This window comes from Sycon ciliatum, chromosome 2 (assembly GCF_964019385.1).
Source record: "Sycon ciliatum chromosome 2, ocSycCili1.1, whole genome shotgun sequence".
Taxonomy (NCBI): Eukaryota; Metazoa; Porifera; class Calcarea; order Leucosolenida; family Sycettidae; genus Sycon; species Sycon ciliatum.
The window spans coordinates 26534907-26560881 of NC_088644.1; the positions used below are offsets into that span (position 1 = coordinate 26534907).

The following is a 25975-nucleotide window of genomic DNA, read 5'->3' on the forward strand; positions in this document are numbered from 1 at the left end:
TCAAACGAAACCTCATTGATTTCAAGCTGGCATGTAGTGTCATCATCTCATGAAATTATTTACAGTAGAGCAAGCTGTGCTTCCATTTCCCCGTCTTTATTGGTTCTGTTCTGGTTGAGTAAAATTGGAAAACATCCCGCAGTCAAACATGGCAGCGGCGTCGCCTCTTTCAGCGGACGAGAAGTTTTCGTTGATCACGAGGAATTTGCAGGTGAGAAATTGATAATGAGTAGCTCCATTATTATTTCGTGATAAGTATTCGCATGCAACGACGCAAATCCACACAATTCAGTAGACACTTCTTTTCTATCAAACGTTTTCTTTCCCTTCTCTTTAGGATAGTACAGGGAATGTTGTAAATTTGAAAAAACACATAACTATAATAGAGAATGAAAGAAAGAAAAAAGTCAACACTTCAACATAGGTGTTAACATGATTAAAGTGTTAAAAACTCAAAAACAAACAGCTGCAAGTTGTAGACAAACACGTTGAACACATCAGGGAACACTTGTCACACTTTCACGAGGTGTGACACCAAACAACTGCAACGATAACACATTCTCCTTCTGTACACATAGTTCTGGATCTAGTTTACGAATATACAGAGCTTCTAACACAGCAAGATGTAACTTAGACCTTCCAAGAGTCAAAATCGAAAAGATATCATCACTATACAACTTACGACAACTATCAAACGATCAACAAGAGTAAACTAGGAAGACCAAGAAGTGAAACGAAAACGGCCATGAAATCAACAAAACGGACATGAAGTCAACGGACGTTGGAGGTGTGGACAGGAGCAACCAACCAAACAAGCCTAACGGAAGAGAACAACGGCAGGCGTCGAAGGTGACAGAGCTAAGTGATCGGACATCGTCCATCAAGCGTCATTTGTCGGGCAGTGCTAGTTGTCGTAAGTTGTATAGTGATGATATCTTTTCGATTTTGACTCTTGGAAGGTCTAAGTTACATCTTGCTGTGTTAGAAGCTCTGTACAGTAGATATCGGTTATAACGTGCCCTTCTGATTTTTCACATGTTATCACTATAACCGGTATATCACTACAGGCGATTTTCAACAGTGCGCGTCGTACATGCACAGTATACACGTGTGGGTACTCGATCGCGCTAGTGTAGCGTACTGGTGCGAGTAGTGTACAGTGTACAGTGTAGATAGTACATGTACACGATAGATGTCTTGTAAGGAGACTACGCGAGCAGTAGTGGACTACGCGAGCTACCCTTGCTGTAGGCTGAGTGCAGCACACTCTGCATGCAGCAAGCGTAACATGTGTAGTGCGGGGCATGGTCAGCCTTTTCCTTGTTGACTTTCCCCGTTTGAAGGTTGTTGTCCTGCTTGTCAAGGAGAGTTTCAGTCGTATTTCTTGTTCCTGAATTTCGTGATTTGCATGATGGAGGCTAGTGCGAAGCGAAATAGAGTTTGTTTGACCGTTGAGAAGAAGGTTGAAATTCTCAACTATGCGGAGAAAATCCTCGAGCGACGCAAGGCGATATTGGACGGCACTTTGGAATCGGGCAGTCGTCCGTCTCTACCATCCTGAAGAACAAGTCGTCGATCATGGACGTGGCATCGTCCAGTTTGAAAGGAGTCCGTAAAAATCGGTCTAGCAACTGCGTCCTGTTAGAGAAAGGCCTGGAGAGTTTTCACGAAGCGTGCCTTTCAAAGAAACTCACAACGATAACGTATGACATGCTGATTGTGAAGGGCCATCAGATAGCTGATGAACTTGTAGCGAAGGATCTGGTTGAACGGAAAGATCTGCCATTGACGGACATAGCGTGGAGATCATTTGTGCAGCGCTTCCTCGCCAAGAGGAAAATAAAGTCACGTAAGACTCATGGCGAAGCTGCTGATGCTGACGTCGCTGCCGCTGCAGCTTTCATGGAGGACACCTGGCCAGAGGTGTTTGCCAGCGTCGATGGTGATCCGACGCGCGTTTGGAATATGGATGAGACTGGTCTTTTCTGGAGAGCTCTGCCGCAGAGAACGTTGGCTTGCGTCAATGAACGGCTATCAGGCAGCAAGACGCAGAAAGACCGAATCACCTTTGCCACCACTGTCTCCATGTCTGGAGAAAGACTGCCTCTTCTGGCGATTGGCAATTCGAAGCTTCCCCGTGCTGTTGCTGCGGTAAAAAGCACTCCAGCTGCTGTCATTGGAGGACAGTGGTGCTCCAATCCGAAGGCCTGGATGAACGAGCAGATATTTTCGGAGTGGCTGCTGGACACCAACAGAACATTCCGCAGGAAGGGTAAAAAGATTGTTCTGCTGGTGGACAACTGCCCTGGGCACAAGTTTGATGGCGTGGCTGATCGTCTGGACTATGTCCGCGTTGTATTCCTGCCACCAAACACGACGTCCGTGATTCAACCCTGTGATGCCGGAATCATCCAATCATTCAAGTGCACGTACCGCCGCCTCATGTTGCGCAAGGTGGTTCAGTTTGTAGATGACCCTACGATGGCGAAGCTGGACACTGCAGTGCTCAAGAAGAACGTGAACATTCTTCACTGCCTGCAGTACGCAAAGTCTTCATGGGACTCTGTCTCGGAGGCGACCATCCAGAATTGCTGGAGGAAGGCTGGGTTTGTGATGGGTCCCACTGTGGCTGATGATGTGCCTGTTGACGAAGACGACACTCTTCAGACCGACATCACAGAGCTGGAGAGACTGGATTCAACTGAGCCATGCCGGGTTGCTCCAAGTGACGATGTCTGCGAAATTGTCCAGGCACTGCAGGATGAAACTGCAGACTCTGACAGAGATGACGAAGATGAAGTGGCCGAGGAATTGCCTTCACCTCCGTCTGCTGCCGAGTTATTGCAGGCTGTAAGCACCGTTCGTCTGGCGCTGTACGCTAGCAATGCCGACTCCAGCATGCACGCCAGCTTCTCCAGAGTGGAGAACTTCCTGTCCGCCAAGGCATCATCCAGGAAGCAGCAGACCAGAATTGACGAGTTGTGGCGGCACTAGAAAAACACTCGTATGGCTCCAAATTGGCACACCAATATCTTTCACTCGTGTGTTGCTATCATTATAGCCGATATTTTTTCTGTACAAAGAGGTGTTTTGAATTGTGATTCTGTATCCTTATAGCCGATTTATCGCTATATCCGATATATTGGTTATAATGATAATTTGACTGGCTTTTTCTGGTTTTGCTTTTGATATTTTCATCTTGTATCAGTATAACCGGTTTATCACTATATCCGATGACTTTATAACCGATATCCACTGTATATTCGTAAACTAGATCCAGAACTATGTGTACAGAAGGAGAATGTGTTATCGTTGCAGTTGTTTGGTGTCACACCTCGTGAAAGTGTGACAAGTGTTCCCTGATGTGTTCAACGTGTTTGTCTACAACTTGCAGCTGTTTGTTTTTGAGTTTTTAACACTTTAATCATTTTAACACCTATGTTGAAGTGTTGACTTTTTTCTTTCTTTCATTCTCTATATAGTTATGTGTTTTTTTCAAATTTACAACATTCCCTGTACTATCCTGAAGAGAAGGGAAAGAAAACGTTTGATGGAAAAGAAGTGTCTACTGAATTGTGTGGATTTGCGTCGTTGCATGCGAATACTTATTACGAAACTGTTTTCCCACCGCCTCCAAACTCCATTATTATTATTATCATTATTGTGCTTGTTCCTGTTGACGTCACTAAACAAGCTTGGCTAGTCTTCGCATAAGCCAAATGAATAAAAGAAATGAGGAACGAGCGAGGCCAATGAGGTGAACACACGCGTGCAACTGCAGAATAGGCAAAAGGAATATACATGTAATAAAACAGTCCTAAAAACACACGAAATGTCAACTATTTACTTCAAAAAATATAACTGGAAGCGGATGAATACATCGATCATACCGGTAATTATAACAGCTGACGATACAGAGAGGCAAAGCGACATAACACGAGTACACATGGTACTGTAAAACATGCAGTTTTCGGTGTAACTTTAATTTCGGTGATTTCGGTAGAGAAACCAGGCACCTAAATTAAAATTACACCGAAAAGGCACTAGAGTATGCACTGTATGTGGAGGGAACGCTGGTCACCTAATTCTAGATTACACCTGAAACCTGGCAGGTCCCTGTGACTGAAAACTCTCCTCCCGGACTCCACAGCAACACAACCGGATAGGACGGGAATATTATAATTATTAGGACTGAACAAACATGAAACGGGAAGTACAAAAAGGAAAAGACTACATACCAGCCGCCATCAAAATCGGGCTCAACACAACAACAGGCACTACATCATTGCGCAACAACTTTGGAGCATGCGCATGCTTGGCCAAGTCCTGTTACCATGGGACCACTCTATCACACTCCTCCGCCTGGTAACAGGGAAATTGTATCACCAAAGTGAACGGGCAAAGAAACATTCCAAGGGGACAAAAGTGGAAAGAAGGGACACAAAATGCGGGAAAGAAGACAACGGTCTCGCAGATGGACCATACACACGGATATACATAAAAGATGGCAAACAGCAAGTGAAGGGCAACCATACCGGAACCGAATAGAAAAGAGAATACCCACGCAACCAGAATAGATGCGGCACGAGCAGCCACAAAGCATATGGTGCAATGTACCGTCACACGAAAAAGTCCAGAATGACACATGCAGTACATGGAAGAGGAAACGGAGACTAACGAGCGAGCGGCATTGGACAAAACAGATTTTGCACCAAAACTAGAGACACACACACAGTGGTAATAGGACTCTACAAGGCATGTCATATGGATGCGGGAAAGGCCAGAATAACCAGCAAGAAACTGCAGTAAATGAACACAACGGTGTGAGTTACGTACGGAACCGACCAGGGACCTGCAGACTGGAACGGTCGCGCAAACCATAGCCATGGACGGGCGTGTCAGGCATGGCATCATGTACGGGGGGCGTCTGCAACACGAGCTGGACAACGGGGTCCCGGTCGTCAGCCTCCACTGCCGCCGGCGCGTCGGCAGGGCCATGCGCATCAGGAGCCTGTGGATCTCTCTTCAGCAAATCCACGTTCACCAGCTTGGAGCGACCATCAGCTGTGGCAATACGGACTGTCGACGGGGAGATGATGCGGATTACGTGCCATCCAGATTCGAAGGGGGTGAGAATCTTCGAATGCCGCTCCGGACGCCGAAGAAGGACGGCAGTGTCAACGGGGTATGGACACTCGGGCACGGGAGCATCGAGGAAGTCAAGCCGTGCTAGCTCAACTTCGAGGTGATCGCGCAGGCGGGCAGACTTCCGCTGCAACTTGTCCACCCAGGCGCTGTCGGACAGTTCAGTGGAATCTTGTTCGATGAGAAGACGGTGAGGCTGCCAGCCGTGCATGGCTTCCATCGGGCTAATCTTCGTAGCGGTGTGCGGGCGAGAACGGTAGTGGAACAACAGAAGCTCGAGGGCAGTCTCCCAGTCGTCATCATCCTCGAGCGTCTTGCGGATGATCGTCAACAGCGTCCGGTTGAAACGTTCCACAGAACCTTGTGACTGGGGATGTCGAACAGCGCCCCGCTGGACCGTGACGCCAAAGGACTTGAACAGGGCTGACACAATGGCATTGACGAACTCAGTGCCATTATCGCTACGCACAACCTCAGGCGCGCCCCATCGTGAGCAGATAGAGACCATGGCAGCAGCGACCTCCGCTGAACAGTGGCGCTTCATCGGGACAACTTCGACCCACTTGGTAAAATGGTCGATGCAGACGAGTACGTAGCGGTAACCAGAACGGCTGACACCAAGCTCCAAGGTATCGATGGAGACAACACTCCAGGGGCCGTTGGCGGAGACAGGTCGTGTCGGTGGCACACCGGGGCCACCACGAGGGTTTGCAGCCGTACAGGGGGGACAGCGGCGGATGAAGTCCTGACACTTCTCGGCCATGTTGGGGAAGTAACAGACACCCCGGAGAAACCGCCACATGACCTCCCAGGAGGCGTGGCCAGTCTGTTGATGGGCACCCCGAAGAACGAACTCTTCGATGTCATTCGGCACGACTGGTACTGACATGACCTCGTTAGGGGGTAGCTTGACGCTCCGCATCAGCACGCCATCCACGACGGTCAATTGCTGCTGAACACGCTGGAATGCCGGCGAACGGACAGCATGGCCGGCCACAAGGTCCTCGACGACAACCGGAATCACCTCGTCCTGCTGCTGCGCCGCGGCAATCTCGCCCAGGGTTAGGACACGCCAGGCGGCATCATCAGCGACAGCGGCGCCAACGACATCGGCATCACCAATCGGGCCAGACATCTTCGCAGTCTGGCGGGCAAAGCGGAGGAACGGCGGTGGGACACGTGTGAGCTGATCAGCAATGTTTTGCTGTGTGGGTACCCAGACCACGTCAACACTCATGCCGGACGAGTCGACGATATCGAGAATAACCTGCAGCCGGCGTTGCACGAGGACTTCGTGCAACCCACTGACGTGAACCCGCTTGATGTTGTCGAACAGAGAACGCAGCCACCCATGCACCGTCTGGGAGTCGGTCATGATGCACAACTTCGGGATACGCCAAGACGACGCGAGAGTGAGGCCCTTTACCACGGCATCTAGCTCGGCGACGTTGATGTGGCGTTTATCGGTGGCACCGCGGAGCCACGACTGGTCTTCGAGTACAGTACCATCAGCTTCGAGCACGACACCGTAGGCAATGCTGGAGGCGTCGCACCAAACACGCCAGTCTTGGGGATCGTCCGCAGTCCAGGCTCCATGAACAGGGTCGTCGCCCTCCACACGCTTTGCCGCATCGTGGCAAAGGTCGCACAACTCCTGGGGGACAGCTGCATCCCAGGCATCCGTTGTTGCAGACGCCAAGCGCTTCAGCCAGCTAGCCAAAGGGCGCAGATAGCCACAGACCGGATAATGACCAGTCAGTTGACCACACCACTGGAATACATTCCGCTTAGTCATCTGGGTAGGAGGGGGTTGCAGTGGCTCGCGTCGCTCCCACTGGCCATCGTGCGTCTGCAGACCAAGGACGCGAGTCGCATCAACGTCCACAGCAGGTTTCGTAGGCAATCCATGGGCGGTCAGCGCGTCCGCAAGGGCCTCCGCCTGATCTGTCGGCGTGATGATGTCATCAATGTAATTATCGGTGTCGGTGAAGTCACGGGTCACCCATTTCACAATAGTGTCCAAGACTTTCGGCGCAATGGCAAGGCCAAAGCCCATGCGCTCCATCACGTACTGTCGTCCTTGCCAAACGACCATCTGGAACCGCTGCTGGGTTGGGTGGATGCGAACATTCAGGAAGGCCTTACGGATGTCGACAATCTTGGACGCGCCTTTCCGTTGCCGCCACTCGCGAAGCTTCTCAGGGCACGCGGGTGCCTCCCGACCAGGGCTGGAGATGATCCGAACGTTCAGCGCACGGTAGTCCAAACACGGACGCACGGGTGTGGTAGGCTTATGTTCCTGACACACAGCCAACAGTGGCAGTACGGCGCCTGGTGGACCATGTCGATCAGCATCATACGGTACAAGCCATCCCTCCGCCAGCCAAAGGTCAATCTCGGCCTGGAACTTGGCCTCCTGCTCCGGTGACAACTTCTGGCGGGAGTATTCGCCAATACCAGAGCCAATAGGGGCTTGCGGTGGTGCGCCTGCCGACCAACGCCATTGGACTTCCCAAAAACCACGCTCGGCGTCGAAGGCGACCTCAGCATCACCCATGGACAGGGTGACATTCGGCCCATCTCGTGACACAGAGACATCGCGTGGCAACTTAGCGGAGCTCTCCGGGTTGTCAGACTCGGACGTGGTATCGGATGCAGTTGACGGATCACGCGGGCGACCAAACCATACGGTTGCGAGGACACCATCGGGGGCATAACCAAGGTGCACGCCACCCACGGAGGAGATAATGTCCAGTCCCAGAAGGATATCAGCGTCAACCACATCCAAGGTGTCGACAACGAGGAAATCAGCAGTAACTTCAGGCAGGTGCACTTTGTCATCGTCACGATGAACAGTCAACCGGACTTGCCCAGACACCACAACTTCCTGCCCATCGATGGCGGTAATGCGCGGGTTGGACTCTACGAGCTGAACGGGTACACCCAACTCGGAGACAACGCGATAGCTGATCAAGGACTTACTAGAGCAGGAATCCACGGCAGCACGCAGCCTGGCCTGGCCCTCACTATAGACATGAATCCTGGGCAGCGACGAACAGGGACTTGCCACGACACTGAGGCAGGCATTGCCCGTGGTCGACGAGCCCGAGCCCGCAGCACAGGCGGTACTAGTGGGCGTCTGAGAAGAACTGGCACCACCACTAGACTTCAGCTGAGGGCACTGACGCTTGACATGGCCGGGCTGCTGACAATGAAAGCAAACAGGAGGACGTCTCTGCCGGTTCGGGCAATCGCGCCGCAAATGCCCAGTCTGATGACACTCATAGCAGAGGCGACTAGGGGTGGAACTGCCACTGGGTCGTCGAGCAGGGCTGGCTGTCAGAGCAGCAACGGGTTCCTTGACTAAGCTGCCCGCAGCACAAAGGGCACGGGCCTGGGCTGCAACTGAGCTTACCGTAGCCCCAGCAGGTTGAGAGGCTGCATCCAAACGAAGCTGCACGGCGAAGTGAGGCGGAAGCCCCACCAGGAACTGCTCCAAGAGGATCGGGTCCTTGCCGTCCGCTGCCTCCTTGTGTCCACTCAGCCGTTGCAGCCGCCGAAGATCCGCCAAGTAGGCGTCGACAGTTTCGTCCGCACGCTTCCTCCGCTTGACAAACTGGTGGTAGGCATCGGCAGGGGTGACTGAAAATGACTCCACGAGCTGCTGCTTTACCTTGGCCTCGTCCTTCTGATCACCACTGGCCATCTCATACCAAACAGTGAATGCATCACCCGACAAATACAATGGGAGTACGGCCATCCGGGCTGCTGACGACTCAAGCTTCTGGATGCCTGCCACCACCTGGAACTTCTGCCAGAATTCATCCAGATTATCATCGCGCCCCCGAAAAGGTCGCAGCAAATTGTCCACGCGAGGACCCGACGCCATCACTATACAGGCCGTCGACCAAAAACACTGTCAGAAAAAACGAATAAGACTAGGTTCAGCAAACGGGTTTCGGCACCACTTGTGACTGAAAACTCTCCTCCCGGACTCCACAGCAACACAACCGGATAGGACGGGAATATTATAATTATTAGGACTGAACAAACATGAAACGGGAAGTACAAAAAGGAAAAGACTACATACCAGCCGCCATCAAAATCGGGCTCAACACAACAACAGGCACTACATCATTGCGCAACAACTTTGGAGCATGCGCATGCTTGGCCAAGTCCTGTTACCATGGGACCACTCTATCACATCCCTGGCACCGAAATTTTAATGGTCACTGTCCGTTTCCCGAAAATGGGTTCCCGGTATGAGGGTTACCCCTAGCTCTAGGCGGACCTACAGCCCGTGCGTTTTCAGCTACCCACTGAGGGCAGTGGTGCTTGATATGTCCCGGTTGGCCACAATGCCAACACACGATGGGGCGGCTTAGTCCGCTCCGAGGTGGACCCCGAGCACCCATAAGGTGTTCGACCTTAGTGGTAAGCTGTACCACCATCTTAGCCAAGTCAGAAACTTCGCTACGAGCGGGTGGCTTCGGTTCCACAGCCGGGGTGACGAGCTGTAACCGGTCTGCGTCATACGTCTGTAACAGACAATTTGTTTTGTCGAGCTCATCGCGCTCCCATACCCTCTCTAGGTGGGTAGCCAATTCGACAGCCCCCTGGACCGTCTGCGGTGCATTTTCGTGCAACCGTATACGCAACCTTTCTGGGGTTACGGCATCTAGGAACTGATCACGGACCAGTTCGTCCTGCAAGGCAGGTTGCATAGTTGGGTACGACCGGAGCAAAACGGTCCGTGAGGTCCGCCACCAGGTCGGCCCAAACGGCTCTCCTTGCAGCTGGGACAGAGCCCAGAAATTTTTGTGTCCCGTCGCGAAGGCGGACTGCCAAAATTGTGCGCGCTGCGCATCGTTCCATTGGTTGACCGTGGCACAAAGGTTGAAATACTCAAGGTACTCCAACCAATCACCTTGGCCTGTATAAGCCTCCGGCATGATGGAAGGCCTTGCATTTGGAGCATTCGGTGCTCCCCCAGCAGCGTTAGCTGCAGCAGCAACATTGGCACCAGCCGCGGGCCGGTTTTGAGCCATGTTAGTTGCAATTTATTGCAAGTTACGGATGCTAATAAGCACGAGAGGCAAGCAAAGCTTGAAGGAGAGGCTGTGAAGCTTCTTAGTGCAGACCCGAAGGTGGAATGATTTCTTAGCCCCACATCGGTCTCTTTTATCCCTGGGCTGCTGACGTGTCAGCGCCAGTTCGCATTCGGCACTGCGGTGCGGCCTGCGCAGAGCCTGCGCACACAATCTAAATACGGACTGTCGCCAGTCACTGTGTTAGTAGTACACTGTGTAATGTTGCTATCCCAAGTGACCGTACTGGTCCTCGAGTACCGCTCAGGTGTGACGAGTCACCCCTTATTCGCTTCCCGTAGAAGCTTAGCCTGAAACGTTCCTGCCGACCCCATGTGGCCAGGTTACGCTGTTTTCGTCTGACTATGAGTACAACTTCTAGTCGGACTTCTCCCATTCCTGACTCAAGAGTGCAGAGCTGTACACAACATGCTGGGGTGCGTCCCCGTTTGACTACCTTGTACATGCAGTCCTTGGAACTAGTTTATACCACTAGTCCAATATCAACCCTCATGCTTTGACACACAAAACCCAAGTTTGTTCAAGTTCGCGTCTCGGGCCATCTTTCAAGAATTGTTAATTAAGTTAATATTTCGGCTTCGGCCGAGGCCAAGCTGGCGGCGTCGTCGACGGCCGCGTCGGTGGTTGCCGTCAGGCGTTCGCGTTCGGCCTTTGCGGCGTCTCGGGCTGCAGTAACTGCATCTGTATGTGCACGATTGGGAGGCGTTGCCGCCGTTGCGGGTTTTTGCCGTTTCGGGGGAGGCCCCTCTTCGATTGCTGCAGAGAATTTCTTCAATGCCATCAAGATGGACGTCAGCCCGCCTGCAATACCCCGGAGCTTCTGAGCCTGTGAATGCCGATGCAAGGCCTCCAATGCTGAGGCACCTGCCTGCAAGGCAACGATCAGGTCTTGCTGATGCGCGGCATGTCGTGGGAGTCGCGCCTCGGGTGGGCCACGCTTTTGCTGTTTGTCAGCCATTCTCGACTCTGTTCAAGAAGGAGACACACATAACAATGTTTTAGCATTATCGCTTGATCCTGGTCACAGCACCAAATGTAATGGCTGGTGATCCATCTAGTGGCACCAGGTCGTCAACCAATCAATATAGTTGACTCAAGCAGATAAGTAGCTCACCTGTTTTCCGGCTCACACAAGGTAGTCGATGGTTGAAGGGGAGCGATCAAAGATACTTTATTCATTGGAGAAGGCGGCTTTTAGGCCAAGCTGGCGGAGTCCGCAGTGCGCGAAGCACTTGCAGGACTCTTTACGTCGTACGACGCGAGAAAAGGTGCCATTCTTGCTCGACTAACAAAGGTATCAGCTCCCTTGCAGGACTAAGCATGGTCCCCTCAAGCTCAACAGTGTAGTGAGCACAATGCTGACGACTTGTACTGAAGGTGTTGCCGACGTACGACAACACTTGCGACTCTAGGCCACGAGTTGTAAGCCATGATTGCTCAACTAACGAAAGTGCCAAATCCTTCGCAGGACTAATCATGGTTCTTACAGAACTCTAGAATATTTCGGAGCCCAGCTTTGGCTGCTGAATCTCAATGCGTGGTCGCTTTCACGACGAGTCGAATTCGGGTCATGACACACCTAAAATTACATGTTTTACAGTAGTACAATTCTACTTATAAACTACAGCCGAGAACCACGTAGTCGAAAGCTACAGAACATGGGTAAACCATTTTCACATGTACAGACAATTTGCAAAATGGTTCGAACGTTCAGGAAAAAACGTTGAGTATGAGTACTTCAGTACTGAGTATGGAGTAGCTCCATACTCAGTAATTTATAATGTCATGATGCTGTTGATACGTGTGCATGTGCATGACTGTATAAGCCTTTTGCGCGTTGTACAGATGTACGAAGTTCAGTACTGGGGCGTAGTGCTATGCATGCGCAATTGACCAATTTTAGCCTCATAATTAAGGGCAGACAATCCCTATTCCAGCTTCTTCACTTTGGTTAGAAATAATGACTACCTAGATCTTTGTCAGAAGGTTTTCGTTTGAAATGCCTTCAGGGCCCATTTCTTAGTGGAAATAGCAGAAAACACAATAGGGTCCTGCACATTCAACACCCATTAGGTTCTACGGTATTCTACAGGATTTCGTGCATCTGTACAACGTGCAAAAGGCTTATTGTTTTGAATGCTTGCGCAAAGCGCTGCTGGGCTCAGCTACATCAGCTCCAATGATTATAAGATGTGCGACGTTAATGGCGAGCCTGTCCAATTGACACGATTTGTTCATCGATCTATTTTCTCGGATGGAGAGCCAAGGATAATTTATAGTGAAGAAAAAGAACCAAGAGACTACAAGTTACGCTATAATGTCCACTAACACCACCAGTTACTAAACAATCAGCTCATGCGATAACATTGCACGACACTGACCGACGGTACTGACGTAACTTGTAGTTCCTTGGTCCTTTTTCTTACTATAAAATCTATTTTCTCCTCAACTTCTCAAGAAAATCTTTGAGTTAGTAAAAAATTATAAAACCGAAGTACATACATGCCATGTAATCATCAGGCCACTTGAGGATTTTATAATTTTACGCGAAAAAACCAAATTTCGGTATTTTGTAAACATTTGATTCTTACGTGAGTGGGGGGTGTGTGTGTGTGTGTGTGTGTGTGTGTGTGTGTGAGTGTGTGAGTGAGTGAGGGGGGGGGGGGGGGCAGTATCAAACTCACTCAGTGACTCTTGGCTGTACATTCGTTTATTTTTCATCATACTTCTTTGCAATGTCCGAGTCACGGCTGCAGTTCTGTCACACGAGGTACTGACAATTGTGTACATGTATATGATTGATTGAGTTCTGGTACGGAAAGTGCGGCCGACATCGTGCCAGTTTCTCACAGTTTCAGTTCCCGTGGAATGCCATATTGATCATATTCTGTCGCGCATGCAAGTTGCAACTGACTGATTTTAAAGCACCTTTCGTATCCTGCTTGCATTACGCACATCACCACTAGAGTATCAACTGCAGCTTTGTGCAGAGCTTTATGCTTTTGATATCTGCTAAGTTATCAGTGGAATGTGTAGCCGAACAATTAGAGACAGAAGGCATACAGTGTGCGCGTGATGTGCGGAGGTGCTCTGGCGGTGCTGAGATTGGACTCGGGTAATGACCCATGCCTGCCTGTGTGTTGTAGGAAACGCTTGGAGCGGAGCCTCTGAAGAAAGTTCTCGAGGAGCGCGACCTGAAGGTCTACTGGGGCACTGCTACCACAGGCCGACCGCATGTTGCCTACTTTGTGCCCATGTGCAAGATTGCGGACTTTCTCCGTGCCGGATGCAAGGTCAGTGCGGTGTTGTGCTTTGTTCATTGGTTCAAGCGATCACTTTTACTCGAAGCACTCACCTCTGCTGTTGGGAACTAAATGCCGAAAAACATTATAATCTTGAGGCAAGCTGGCCAACTTTTATGTACTCTGTTCTGTTTTGTGAGGTTGCTTTCTCATTTCATTGTTTGTGTGCTGCTATGAATTTAACATGGCTTTTCTGAAAGCTGATCAGTAATGTTGTGTTAGGCTAGTAGGGTGTTGTGTTTGTTTGTTTGCATTATTGGGCCCAAGTACCTATAGGCTGCAAGTAGTGATCTGTTGGAATAGACACCGGTGTCTAATCGTATCTTGGTGCTGCAAAACATACTGCTAGTAGAGCAATGCTGGTTGTGTTATTTGGACTTTTTATCTTGTTGTTCATGCGTACCTTTCCTGTGCTGGCTACCATCAACTGTGTGCGCGTGTGTGTGTGTGTGTGTGTGTGTGTGTGTGTGTGTGTGTGTGTGTGTGTATGTGTGTGTTTGCATGCGTGTGTGTGTGTGTGTGTGTGTGTGTGTGTGTGTGTGTGCGTGTGGGTGTGCATGTGTGTGTGTGTGTGTGTGTGTGTGTGTGTGTGTGTGTGTGTGTGTGTGTGTGTGTGTGTGTGTGTGTGTGTGTGTTGTAACAGGTGACAATATTGTTTGCTGATCTTCATGCCTATCTGGACAATCAGAAAGCACCCTGGGAGCTGCTGAAGTTGCGTGTACAGTACTACGAAGTGATCATCAAGGTGAGTGTGTTACCTTGATACGCCGATATTTTCAGTGTCCTGGATTGGAAAGGATCTTTGAGAAGCCCTACATTGCCATGGAAAGATCTTGAGCGTAGCATGACATGTGTTTTTGTGTGCTACTCCTCACTACAGTCCATGTTGGAGTCCATCGGTGTTAGCACTGACAAGTTGGAGTTCATCCGAGGTACTTCCTACCAGCTATCAGAGTGAGTGCAATGACATTCGTGAAGCACGTGAACACATGCAGGTGTGCCAGGGAGCGATCTTTTAGTTTTACTTGTACCCATGCCCTGGTGACATGCCTGTCATTTGTACCCCTGCCCTGGTGACATGCCCATCATTTGTACCCTGCCCTGGTGACATGCCCTTCATTTGTACCCTTGCCCTGGTGGCATGCCTGTCAGTTGTACCCCTGCCCTGGTGACATGCCAGTCATGTGACACGCCAAACAGCAGGAACTGTGCCGCTGTCAATGGGGCCTTACGAGTGGGAATTTCAAGGTCGAAAGCAATGTACTCGTACTGCTGTCAGGATTAGTCCTGTCTACATGTATTCTCCTCATCCCATGTTGGCGCTCGAGGCTGTGTTTTCCGGATGAGGCACCGCTGCTTATAGACGTTTCTAATTCTGCAATTCTTCAACAGTACCTTTTTCTTGATATAATGTGTGTGCTGTGTTGTGTTGTGTAGGAAATACATCCTAGATGTCTTCCGCCTGTCAACGACGGTCACTCAGGTCAGTTTCTCCCTGCATGCGTGTGTGTGTACGTGTGTGTGTGTGTACGTGTGTATGTGTGTGTGTTCTTGCGCGCGCATGTGCGTGCGCTTACGTGGTGTGTCTTGTGTGTGTGTGTATGTGTGTGTGTACGTGTGTGTGTGTGTGTGTGTGTGTGTGTGTGTGTGTGTGTGTGTGTGTGTGTGTGTGTGTGTGTGTGTGTGTGTGTGTGTAGGGATTCACTGGCCAGAAAAAGTCACTTCAAAATAGCTGTATGGTGTAGACCAGGCTGAATTGTGACGGTCAATTCTTCAGCCTTGCAAGCTGTTGAATGGTGCAATCCCAGCACAAGTTGGTATGGCTTCTGCCGTAGCATTGCTATCATCGCCTCCGGCGATGGGCGTCAAAGGTGTGTGTGTGTGCATGTGCATGCGTGTGTGTGTGTGTGCACATGTATTAGACTGTATGCAGGCATGATTTTCACTGTACAGTACTCTAGGCGAGTTCTGCTCTGCTGGGTGCTACTGCTATCGGCTGAGCACTGTGATCCTGGACTTGGACGGGCTGTGACGTGTCCTGCAGCTCACTTGGCAAATTCACTGTACATTGCTTGTTGGATACGTGTCATCCCACGTGATCTATTTCTGTTGAAGGGCATACTGACAGCACTCCACTTGTTTGCACCACACACCATCACCCCGGAGCAGAATATTGGTCATGCTTTCGACCGAGGTATGATCAAGAGTATGTCCTCTTGGTATGACGTATTGGGATAATCTCTAATGGATGTATGCTAAGCAAGAGAACTACCGATGTATGTGTATGATTCTGTTGTACCTTTGGTTTCTGCTGCTGCTGCTTAGCATGATGCCAAGAAGGCCGGTGCAGAAGTAGTGAAGCAAGTGGAGCATCCACTGCTTAGCGGTCTCTTGTACCCCGGTCTACAGGTAAGCAGTGCAGGCACAGCACCCGCGATGAGCAGTAGTGCTTGAACCCTGTTGTCAGGTACATTTTGTTTTTCGAAACAAGCAAAAAATCACAACCCACCCACTCGTAAAGAGATCCTTTTGTTTGATGACGGAACTGACGATTACAGACATCTCCCTTGAATTGGGGGAGGTGGAGTTCTCCGACACAAGTTCTGTTGAGAACGTTCAGAAATATCGAGAGCGCCGTGCGGGAGTTCTCAGGTAGGATCAGAATTGGGGGAGATGGAGGTCTCCAACACCAGTTCTTCTACAACAACAACAACACAGAGGTTTCTTTTTGACTGACCAGTTTCTGGCTATTGTGATTTAAATTTTCTTCTTCTCTTCTTTCTTTTTTCCTTTCCTTGTTCAGGCTTTAGATGAGGAGTACTTGGATGTAGACGCACAATTCGGCGGTGTTGATCAGCGTAAGATCTTCACCTATGCTGAGAAGTACTTGCCTCAGCTTGGCTACAAGAAGCGCATCCACATGATGAACCCAATGGGTGAGTCCATGGGTACTTGTAGTCCCACATGAACAGTGGTGCTTGTGTAAGGTCTTGTTGTGCTGGCATACCGGGAGATAAATCGACCGGTTAGGCCGTCATCACACTACGTTCTCTGACTTCCGTTTACGTCTATGTCTACTATGAAAATCCAAAACGGGTGGGTGTGTCATCAAACAACCACAGTTCTTGACCCGTACACGCTGTCACGTTTTTGGAGAAATTTGAATTTCAAGCGCACGTGCAAGGTCGCTTGGAAAATACTGGAGGAGATATGCACGCTCATCTAAAAAAAAGTTGCATACCCCCTCTCCCCACCACGTCTACGTTTCGCGTTTCCTCTGCTCCCGTTTTCATTCCGTGCACAGACCATCATGACAACCGACCAAAAACTCCTTACGTGGACGTAGGCGCAGCGCTTTGTACCGTAGTGTGATGACAGCCTTACATTACACATCATGTATATACGTATACCAGTGGTGAAACTCTTAGTTCGTGGTTTCACGCTATTGGTGTTATGAATAAATCCATTCTAGTGAAACTTTTAGTTACGCAAACGTAATAGGGCTTGAAAGTGCTACGTCACAGCATAGCAATGGCATAGCAACAATTTGAAAAATTCAAAAACTGGATCCACCTGGATCCAGTTTTTGTATGGATCCAAGCACATTTCAAGCGGTCTTACAAGGTGATGTAGCCAGTGAAACTGACTGATTTGGCTAGTGGGCGCGGGGTGACAACTGTTGGCGAAGTAAAAGTCGCACCTGCATACGACATGAGCAGGTTGCTATGGACCCACATACTGAGGCAATAGCAAAGTCACACCTTAGTGGATCCAAAATAGAAATCTGATGTCAACTTACTACTCCCAGGCCGTTTTTGACGTCATCACTTTCAAGCCCTATTGTTCGCCCTTCTGTTTGTGGGCTTTACTTTGTACGTTCCTGATTTCCGCTGCTCAACATCATTCACTGTTTTAACTTTTATTGTGTTCTCTGTGTTGTGTGTGTGTGTGTTTGTTAGTTCCTGGTTTGACTGGTGGAAAGATGAGCTCATCTGATGCTGATTCCAAGATTGATATGCTGGACACTGCAGAAGATGTCAAGAAGAAGATCAGAAAGGTAGCTTTGCCGCGCTGGTGTATGCGTATGTGTCCGTGTGTTCGTGTGTGTGCCTTCGTCCTGGTCTGTGTATGTGCGTACGTGCGTGCACGCGCGCGTATGCCTAGTTGTGCCCGTACCTGTCTGCATGCACTTCTCTGTCTACATACCCAACACTGCTATTTAAATGTATGGTTGCTTTTCTTGTTTGTACAGGCCTTCTGCGAGGAGGGCAATGTGGCTGAAAACGGAGTGCTTATGTTCGTCAAATATGTCCTTATTCCCATTTCTGGCCGTGAAGGTACGAGATGAGGTCTAGCTTTTCAATATCATGTGGGCTAGAAGTGTGGCAATTCTTCACTGTCGAGCACCTTCACTCTGGCATCATGTACTTGTACAGTTAGTTAAGTGCGTTCACTGATAAGCAACACAGACACGTCATGCCTGTACCGATGTGGATCACGCACGACAATGCACATCCGCCTTTGGTATTTATTTCACCCTTTTTTGTGCATGATAGAATTTGTCATTGAGCGTCAAGAGAAGCATGGTGGAAACATGACATTCGAGAACTACCAAGCACTAGAAGATGCGTTTGCCAAGAAAGAGGTCTACCCTCTGGATCTGAAGAATGCTGTTACCATTGCATTGAACAAGGTAAGATGGTGCCCCTTACTGTTAAACTTTTAGTGGGTGCTTGTGGTTTTGGCGTACCATTATGGTGCCTCTGGGCTTGTACGAGATAACTGTTAGTTGTCATCTGACCTATTATCACTGCTAAAAGGCAATAAAAAAATTGTGTCGGTGATGCATTGATGGATGTCTGTAACTGCAATCTCCCCCGTTGCTGTGAATGTCAGTGAGCATCTTCACATCATTTGTTCCATACTTGCACGTTCCGAATCTTGTGATCGCGTGATCTACAAACATGGTGAAAGTATCACAATCTTCATGGCGACTACTATCCGGTTTCCCAGTGGTAATTGTCTGGCTGCATGGTTTCTGTATAGTCTTCCGCGGTTTGTAATTGGTATTGACCATGGATGTCTGTTTGCGTGCACACAGCTGATGGATCCTATCCGTGCAAAGTTTGATAACAGTGCTGAGCTGACGGAGCTCCTGCACAGCGCCTACCCAGAGTCAAAGAGTAAGTGCATTGCTTTGTGAACAGATTCACAATCACAGCTATCATTTGGGAACTGCTAATCGCGATACTTCTTCCGACTTAGCTTCATTCTTATGACTTACGTGTGTTGCTGCTTTTGTCCATTTTGACTCCATTGCCCTAGCATCATAGCTTGGTTATGCCTATGATCACCAGATCCCTGATGAGATTTCTTCCATCACATCAGCACATTGCCCCTACATCCCTTAGCTTTCTCCATCCATGGTGTATTTCTATTGTCCATTCTCTGTGAGTTGTAGTAATTCTGTGTTTTTGCTAGTGAAATAACCCGATGGTATTTTCCGGTATTGTGTGTGCTGCATTGTGTTGTGCTGTGCAGAAGCTGCTCCTGCTGAGGCAAAGGCAGCAGCTAAATCGGCCAAGGCGCCTAAGCAGCAGGCAGCCAAGGCGGCAGATAGGGCCGTGGACGTCTCGCGTCTGGACTTCCGCGTTGGCCGTATTGTATCGGCAGCCATGGTGAGTAGTGAGTACGTACAGTGGGTGTAGTACTGCTCGCCTTGTTACTGCCTGGCCTGGTGTTCTCGGCATGTGTGTACTGGACCGCTGAGGTGTTTATCTGCGTTTTGCCGCAAGCAATGAACGGCGTTTACGTTATTGAATTTCGTGCACCAGTGTCCATCTCCGGGGGAGTGCGATTCGTTGTACATGTATTCTGGTTTTTATTTCTTTGTTTGGCTTGTGTGTGATATTTTGTTTATGCAGCATCCAGAAGCAGACAAGTTGTATGTCGAGTCTGTTGACGTCGGCGAAGCAGGTGAGTTTGAAGCATGGCCACTGAGAGCAAGTATTAATGCACGTAGTTTACATTTCGAAATTTCAACCAACTCAGCTGTGATCTGCTTTTTTATGCCCATGGGACATTTTTGCGAAGTTTTTCTATTATTAAATTCCGGGTGTTTTCTTGTGTTGTTGCAGAGCCGCGTACGGTTGTGAGTGGTCTTGCTGGCAAGGTACCACTTGAGGAGATGCAGGGAAGGCTGGCAGTATTGCTGTGCAATCTAAAGCCTGTCAACATGCGCGGAGTCAAATCGCATGCCATGGTCATGTGCGCTGTCAGGTATGTTGTGTGATCTGCCTTATTGTGTCCTTGAGTTGAGTTGTTGTCCTTGTTGTCCTTGTGTATTCACATGTCCATGCCAGCGTATCTGTTCCAGCCTTTACAATGATCTTCCGTGCTTTACTGCTCTTTTGCTGTTGGTTTACTGTTGTTATGTTGTGTTGTCTTTATTTTACTTCACCATAGGTACATACACAGGCATTGCTGCCTTCTTGCTGTGGATTATGAAAGATGCCACATCTGTATTGTTGATTTGTTGCTGTCTTGTGTTCTGTGTTGTTCAGTGAGGATGGCACAACAGATGTGCTGACTCCGCCAGCAGACTGCGCTCCCGGTGATCGTGTCTTCGTTCCAGGCTTTGAGCATGAGAAGTGTGGAGGTAGGCAATGTCTCGGTGCAGCCAAGCTCCCCTGCCTTTCACTACTTTGCTGCTGAGAATGTTGCACTGGTATCAGACCTGATGACCTAAATTTGAAATATGATTAGTTCTGAATCATATAACGAGCAGTCTGTGTCCTTTGCAGCCGCTTCATCCTGCGAAGAAAGTACTGTGAGTTACATAGTTACATTGCATGTCTCTAAGTTCTAATGCCTGTGTGTGTCTGTTCTTCCCTACAGAGCCCGACCAGGTTCTGAACCCAAAGAAGAAGGTATTCGAACAGATCCAGGTAGGGAATATCGCTAGCACTGTAAATTTATGATGGAGCTACGGTTGCGCAAGGTGTGCCTTCTTGTGGCAGCATGCACTGGGCGCGTTCTATTGCACACAGCTAGGTCTACTCTAGAATTCGTCATGCTGTATGCATCGTTTGATTACACAATCCATCGTCAGTATCCACCGTAGCAAAGTCCACCAATTCTGAAGTGAAGGTAGAATTGGCAGATTTTGCATACGCTCTCTCAACCCACGCATCCATGTACAGAATTTACTGCTATAATATTCCAGGCGTTAATTTGTATGGCCGTAATCCGGTCATTTTGGAATTTTCAAGCCTGGTCCAGAATGTGTAATTGAACGTTGAACGCGCCCTTTCAGTGTAGCCAGAGGCCATAGTGTCCTTAGGTTTGGTTTCTTGGTGGAATTGGTGATGACATCTTCCTCTGGCCTTCTACTTCCATGATCCTGCAACTTGCGTAGTGAGCGAAGGAGAGGGAGGAAGAGATGGAGAGAGAGAGAGAGAGAGAGAGGAGGTTGTTGTTGTTATCATATGCTTGAATTGGGAATACAGGTTGCTTCTAGCTCCATTCATTCTTCTTCTACTTGTGTGTTGACATGCAGCCTGACCTTCGCACACTCGAGGACAAGACAGCTGGCTACAAGGGCATTCCGTGGCAGACAGCGAAGGGCCCAGTTGTGTCATTATCCTTATCGGATGCCGTCATTCGGTAGGCTGCTCCATCGCCTATTTACACCCGTGCTTAGGCCCGAATCAATACTTCTTTTCCCAGTTGGGCCATGTTCTTTCTCCCAGTGCACCAAGTACGAGGAGTCACTTGAACATTTACCATGACAGTCTGATTTTATTTTTATATTTTAGGAAATTTACCCTCTTCTCCGTTAGTTGTAGCTTTCAGGCACTAGTCCTCTGACGATTTCTTCCAGCCTTCATTCATGCAGTTTTCTATCACCTGTTGAAGCAGCTGATTTCACCAGATTTTCTGTGACATATAATTTTATGAGCGAATGGCTCCGTGAGTGAGGTGGACAGAGAACTGCATTGTGTGCTGGTCTATGTGGGGACTACAGAGTTTCATGATGGTACATGTACATGTGTCACCATGAGTATTACGAAGCATGGTCACTTCCATGCCCCTCCCCGTACTGTATCTTGCGCATACTACAGTGGTGACAACTGAAATGCGACCCTTGGGTTCCTAAGCGAATCGTAGCGAGTAGTGGGCATGCCAGCGAAGTGTGAAGATCAGTTTCATCAAGAGTTCACAACCCGGGGGTTGTGTACATGTATTCGGGCCGGTGCAGTTACAGTTACAGTATACTGCAGTCTGCAGTGGTAGATACATGTACCAGTATGCATGATTTGAGGATAGTGTGGTCACGTGCTGTGTTGGTGTAGAGTACATAATTTCAATAGTGTCAACTCACAGCTCCTACATGTGATCAGACTTCACTTGCCACCACTGTGGTAATTGTACTTCTCCGCATCCCGCTGGGACGGGTGGAGAGGTTATGTACTCTTGCTAGTAGTAGTGCGCACCGAGGAGTATTTTTTAGTACTCCCTGGTATGTACTTTGCCCTACTTCATGCTCGACATCCTTGCATGTGCACTGTACGACTCTGAAGTCCGAATATGAACATAATTATGCAGTATCAAGCGTACATAACCCTGGAAATGAGTAACTAGATACTATACAGTCAGAAAGTGCAACTAGGCACCAAACTGACAGAGTACTGAGACATTCGACGTCCTGACACCTAGCTTCAACACATCTCCGTAGCGCTCGTTTCCATATGTCCTTTTCCTTTCTACTTTTATTATTGGCTCAATACCCGAGTTTCAAATTAATAATTTGTAAAAGAGAAAAAAGAAGAATGAGGAAGAAAGGTAGCAGCTTGAGTAAGATTGGCTAGAACATAAGAAGCTCAACTTGAGCAGCATCTAACAACTCGTAGCACAGAAAATGGTCACCAAGCAAGAAAATGTCATAGCTCATTCTTGCAATTAATTTAGATTGCTGTGCAGAAACATCCAAACTAATTCTGTTCTTTTTCTGTATTTTAAAGACAATCTAAACCAAGCCAGACCGGATCCTACTGGTCTCCTTGTAGTTTACAAAATGGCACCCTACTTGTAGATACTGCGCACTGGCCACGCAACAAAACAGTACCGCTGTGATAATCCCACCACGAAAGATGTTCAGTCCAAAATAAATACCTGGTCTTGCGATGGGCAAGCTCGAAGGCACAGCCGGGTCTTCATGATTCTAGCCTTCTCTGACACAGGGGGTAACAATAATTTTTTTTAAAGAATGGAAAAAGGGACAGTTCTGTCGACTTGGTGACCATTCTAACCAGTGGCGTTTCTAAAACAATTGACGCCATAACAAACTTCCTATTCGGAGTACATCCGGTAGCGATGAATAGCTTGGTACGGCGTCTTGTCATGTAGCACATACCAATGCACATTCAATGTCCTCCTACGCTGCATCATCTCTTGCAAGTGGCGCATTGTACTTGGCCACTGAGATCATCTCCTTGGCTACGTTCTCCGAACACGTTGCAAGGCATCGTCGGGACATGACGTCCAGCTCCGTGCCATCGGGATCGCACACGTAACCTCCGGCCTCACGCAGGATGACAGTGCCAGCGGCAACATCCCAGCAGTGCATGCCGGTCTCACAATACGCTTCACCCTCCCCGCTGGCAACCGCACACATGTTCAGTGCGGCAGAGCCCAGCGAGCGAATGCTGCGCACCGGGTGCTTTGCCAGGTTGTGATAGTTGCGCACTTTCTCATCCAAATGCTCTGCCTCCCGGCTGGACCCAATCTCCAGAAGGACAAGTGACTGATTGAGCTGTTGCACGCCTGATGCACTTATTGCCTCACCATTACGGAAGGCACCCTTGCCAGTTCGCCCGGTGTACATTATGTCTTGTGGTGCATTGTAAATAACACCAAACACAAACTCCTTCTTCGCCAGAAACCCGATAGACACTGCCACATATGGGAATCTGTGAACGAAATTAGTTGTACCATCAACAGGATCTATCATCCATGTAGGTCGTTCGTCAAACACACAGCGAGCTCCAGCCGCTGTGGATTCCTCCCCAATAAAATTGTGATCTGGGAAGCGTTCTCTCAAGTGCCCAATGATCATTTTCTCCACGGCTTCGTCAGTTTCAGTCACCAAATCTGTTGCACAGCCTTTTGCAGTTATGCATTTGGGCTTGTGAAAAGCCTCTCGAATCATCTCGCCAGCCTTGCGGGCTATTTCCACAGCGGCATCGAAACAAGCATCATATTGGTCTTCCATTCTGGAGACACAGCTTCTTACTTGCAAGCTAGCACTTCAGTTAGAAAAGGTACAAGGTCAAGCTGCAAATGGCATAAGAAATATTCTTCGAAAGCAGGTGTTTTGTTTTCGCAATTTGAAATGTTGGCGAGATGTATCATGTACGCATCATGTACATGATGTACAACGTGGCCGAATCGATCAGCTGAACATGAACAGCTGATAGAGTCTCCATGGCGACTAAAATGGTGAGAGGACGCCACACAAAATTTCCCCACGCTTTCGAAAGGCTGCTAGCTCTGCAGATCTCTAGCTCTGATCGATGAAACGTCAGACTACAAAAACTCAGATTTGATTTTTTCCTCCAAGATCCAAACTGTTTTCTGTACAAAGTACAAGACATGTAAGTTAGTTACAACATTTTCGCGACGATATCGCAGTGTGAATACCCATTTGTGTAGACCAAGACTATTAGTTTGAGTATGTTTGGAACACAAAGAAAGCAGATTTTGCTGGCCATGTAGCCGTTTTCTAGCCAAGCTGTCGAGTTGTCGTTGGAGCAGCTGTCATTGACATGAGGTCCTACGATTTGTTCGAGCTGGTTCGCCTGCTAGATGTTCACCCGAGCAGTCAGTATCGAAGTAAGTGTGTCTCGTTCATGTGGTAGTTTGTCCAAGGAACAGAACGTGCAGGGCTGAAGCTCCAGATCTCACAGGGATTTTTATTTTGTTTCTTTCCTTTTTTAAGTACCGAAAACGTCTGTATATGTACACGACTAGCGACTGTACATTCGGGCTCGAAAAAATAATAATAAATCATCCTCGCACAAATCAAGAGGCAACAGTGACGACCACAACTACTACTTCTGAAGGTCCACTATTCTAGCACACAAACACATGAGTGTACTTCGAAGTACAAGAAGAGAGCTAGCTCAGGACCCTTCGCTATGCTTGTCACCATCATGATCATTTCCCTGAGCTAACCATTCAGTGAGCTCATGCTTAGTCATGTGTCACGGGTGAATGCCCGTGCACGCCTGGTGCCCCGCCGGCCCGTTTCGCTCTGTCATGTGATGGCGGGCGTACGGAACACACATGCAAAACGAGAGAGCTTGACAGCGTCTTTGCAATACAAAAGCATGTACCCGATATTCGTATAGCAAAGACGATCACCTTGACAACTTTCACAGAACTTTCACATTGTAGCTCACAGAGTTGGGATAGTGATATGAATTGGCAGACCAAATGAAGATGACATCAAGCCTTCAGCAAAGTATAACTTTCACAGAAGCGTTTACTTGTATGCACTTTTTCCAGTAATTTGCACCAGGCCTTACTTTCTGTGTGCTTATCGACTCTCTCTCTCTCTCTCTCTCTCTCTCTCTCTCTCTCTCTCTCTCTCTCTCTCTCTCTCTCTCTCTCTCTCTCTCTCTCTCTCTCTCTCTCTCTCTCTCTCTCTCTCTCTCTCTCTCTCTCTCTCTCTCTCTCTCTCTCTCTCTCTCTCTCTCTCTCTCTCTCTCTCTCTCTCTCGCTCTCGCTCTCAGCTGGTTTGAGTGAGAGCAGCTCCAGCAGCAAGCGGCGCGGCGCCCCCATCTGTGATGCTGTGTGGTGTGAATCCAGTAACGCTGCCCATCAGCTACTGGTCTTGAGATGCAGCGATGGAAATCTCCTGCTCAGGTTTGACCCAAGCTCAGGGGGTGAGTGTTTTGCTTTGTGTGTCTACATGTACTGGTGTGCCAGGCATGTCCAGCCTGGCTAGTCACTGCAGGGTGGCCTGGCAGCCAGCTGGAGTGAACGCTGCCTTCGCAATGACCTTTGTATGGCCGACAGCTTGTCAACTTACCCACCCAAAGCTATGTTGAAGAATTGAAATGCGGCCAGTAGCATCGAGATGGACATGTAAAAAAGTGCATGTAAAGGGGCAATTTATTCGATTGAATTTATTTATTTTTTGCTGTGCTTTCAGTGATGGAAGGTGACTGCCAAGAAAGTGTCAAGCTGAAGCAACTGAAGTGGTTTGTGTCACCACAGCGGGCTATCTGCTGTATGGTCCTCGACCCCAGTGCCGAGTGGCTGGCATGCGGCTGTCGTGATGCCAGCATCGCCCTTGTGCCCGTTTTCTCACTAGTGACGGTATGTAATAGCGTGCTGCCTTGTGAAACACGAGCC

The 25975-nt window shown here is 48.9% G+C and overlaps 3 protein-coding genes across 5 annotated transcripts in view; 2 read left to right on the forward strand and 1 right to left on the reverse strand.

Annotated features, from left to right (window-relative positions):
* Positions 1–16: 16 nt before the first annotated feature.
* LOC135809420 (tyrosine--tRNA ligase, cytoplasmic-like) lies at positions 17–21547 on the forward strand. The gene is made up of 17 exons (XM_065322769.1): positions 17–211; positions 13400–13546; positions 14199–14300; positions 14436–14509; positions 14993–15038; positions 15881–15964; positions 16359–16491; positions 17515–17612; positions 17808–17892; positions 18112–18248; positions 18657–18738; positions 19097–19233; positions 19480–19531; positions 19693–19834; positions 20119–20213; positions 20453–20502; positions 21114–21547. The coding sequence occupies exons 1-17, from the start codon at positions 149–151 to the stop codon at positions 21222–21224; spliced, it is 1638 nt and encodes a 545-aa protein (XP_065178841.1). The 5' UTR covers positions 17–148; the 3' UTR covers positions 21225–21547.
* Positions 21548–22294: 747 nt separating this feature from the next.
* Positions 22295–23941, reverse strand: LOC135809423 (inositol monophosphatase 1-like). Its single transcript, XM_065322774.1, has one exon. It carries the CDS (start codon positions 23826–23828, stop codon positions 22992–22994), a length of 837 nt encoding a protein of 278 aa, XP_065178846.1. The 5' UTR covers positions 23829–23941; the 3' UTR covers positions 22295–22991.
* A 218-nt stretch (positions 23942–24159) lies between these two features.
* The window catches only part of LOC135809421 (uncharacterized), a 33594-nt gene continuing 31778 nt past the window's right edge, over positions 24160–25975 (forward strand). For all 3 annotated transcript variants that reach the window (XM_065322770.1, XM_065322771.1, XM_065322772.1), the window contains exons 1-3: positions 24160–24448; positions 25351–25503; positions 25773–25939. In XM_065322770.1, the coding sequence (XP_065178842.1) occupies positions 24382–24448; positions 25351–25503; positions 25773–25939 (387 nt within the window). In that variant the 5' untranslated portion in view covers positions 24160–24381. The remainder of the gene's footprint in view (positions 24449–25350; positions 25504–25772; positions 25940–25975) is intronic.

What these genes read in the sequence shown, in the direction of transcription:
- LOC135809423 (XM_065322774.1), bottom strand. Translation starts at nt 23,828, where the DNA reads ATGGAAGACCAATATGATGCTTGTTTCGATGCCGCTGTGGAAATAGCC.
- LOC135809420 (XM_065322769.1), top strand. Translation starts at nt 149, where the DNA reads ATGGCAGCGGCGTCGCCTCTTTCAGCGGACGAGAAGTTTTCGTTGATC. An exon ending in CGCCTACCCAGAGTCAAAGA is followed by an intron (nt 18,739 to 19,096) that starts GTAAGTGCATTG and finishes TGTGCTGTGCAG; the next exon opens with AAGCTGCTCCTGCTGAGGCA. An exon ending in AGGTATTCGAACAGATCCAG is followed by an intron (nt 20,503 to 21,113) that starts GTAGGGAATATC and finishes GTTGACATGCAG; the next exon opens with CCTGACCTTCGCACACTCGA.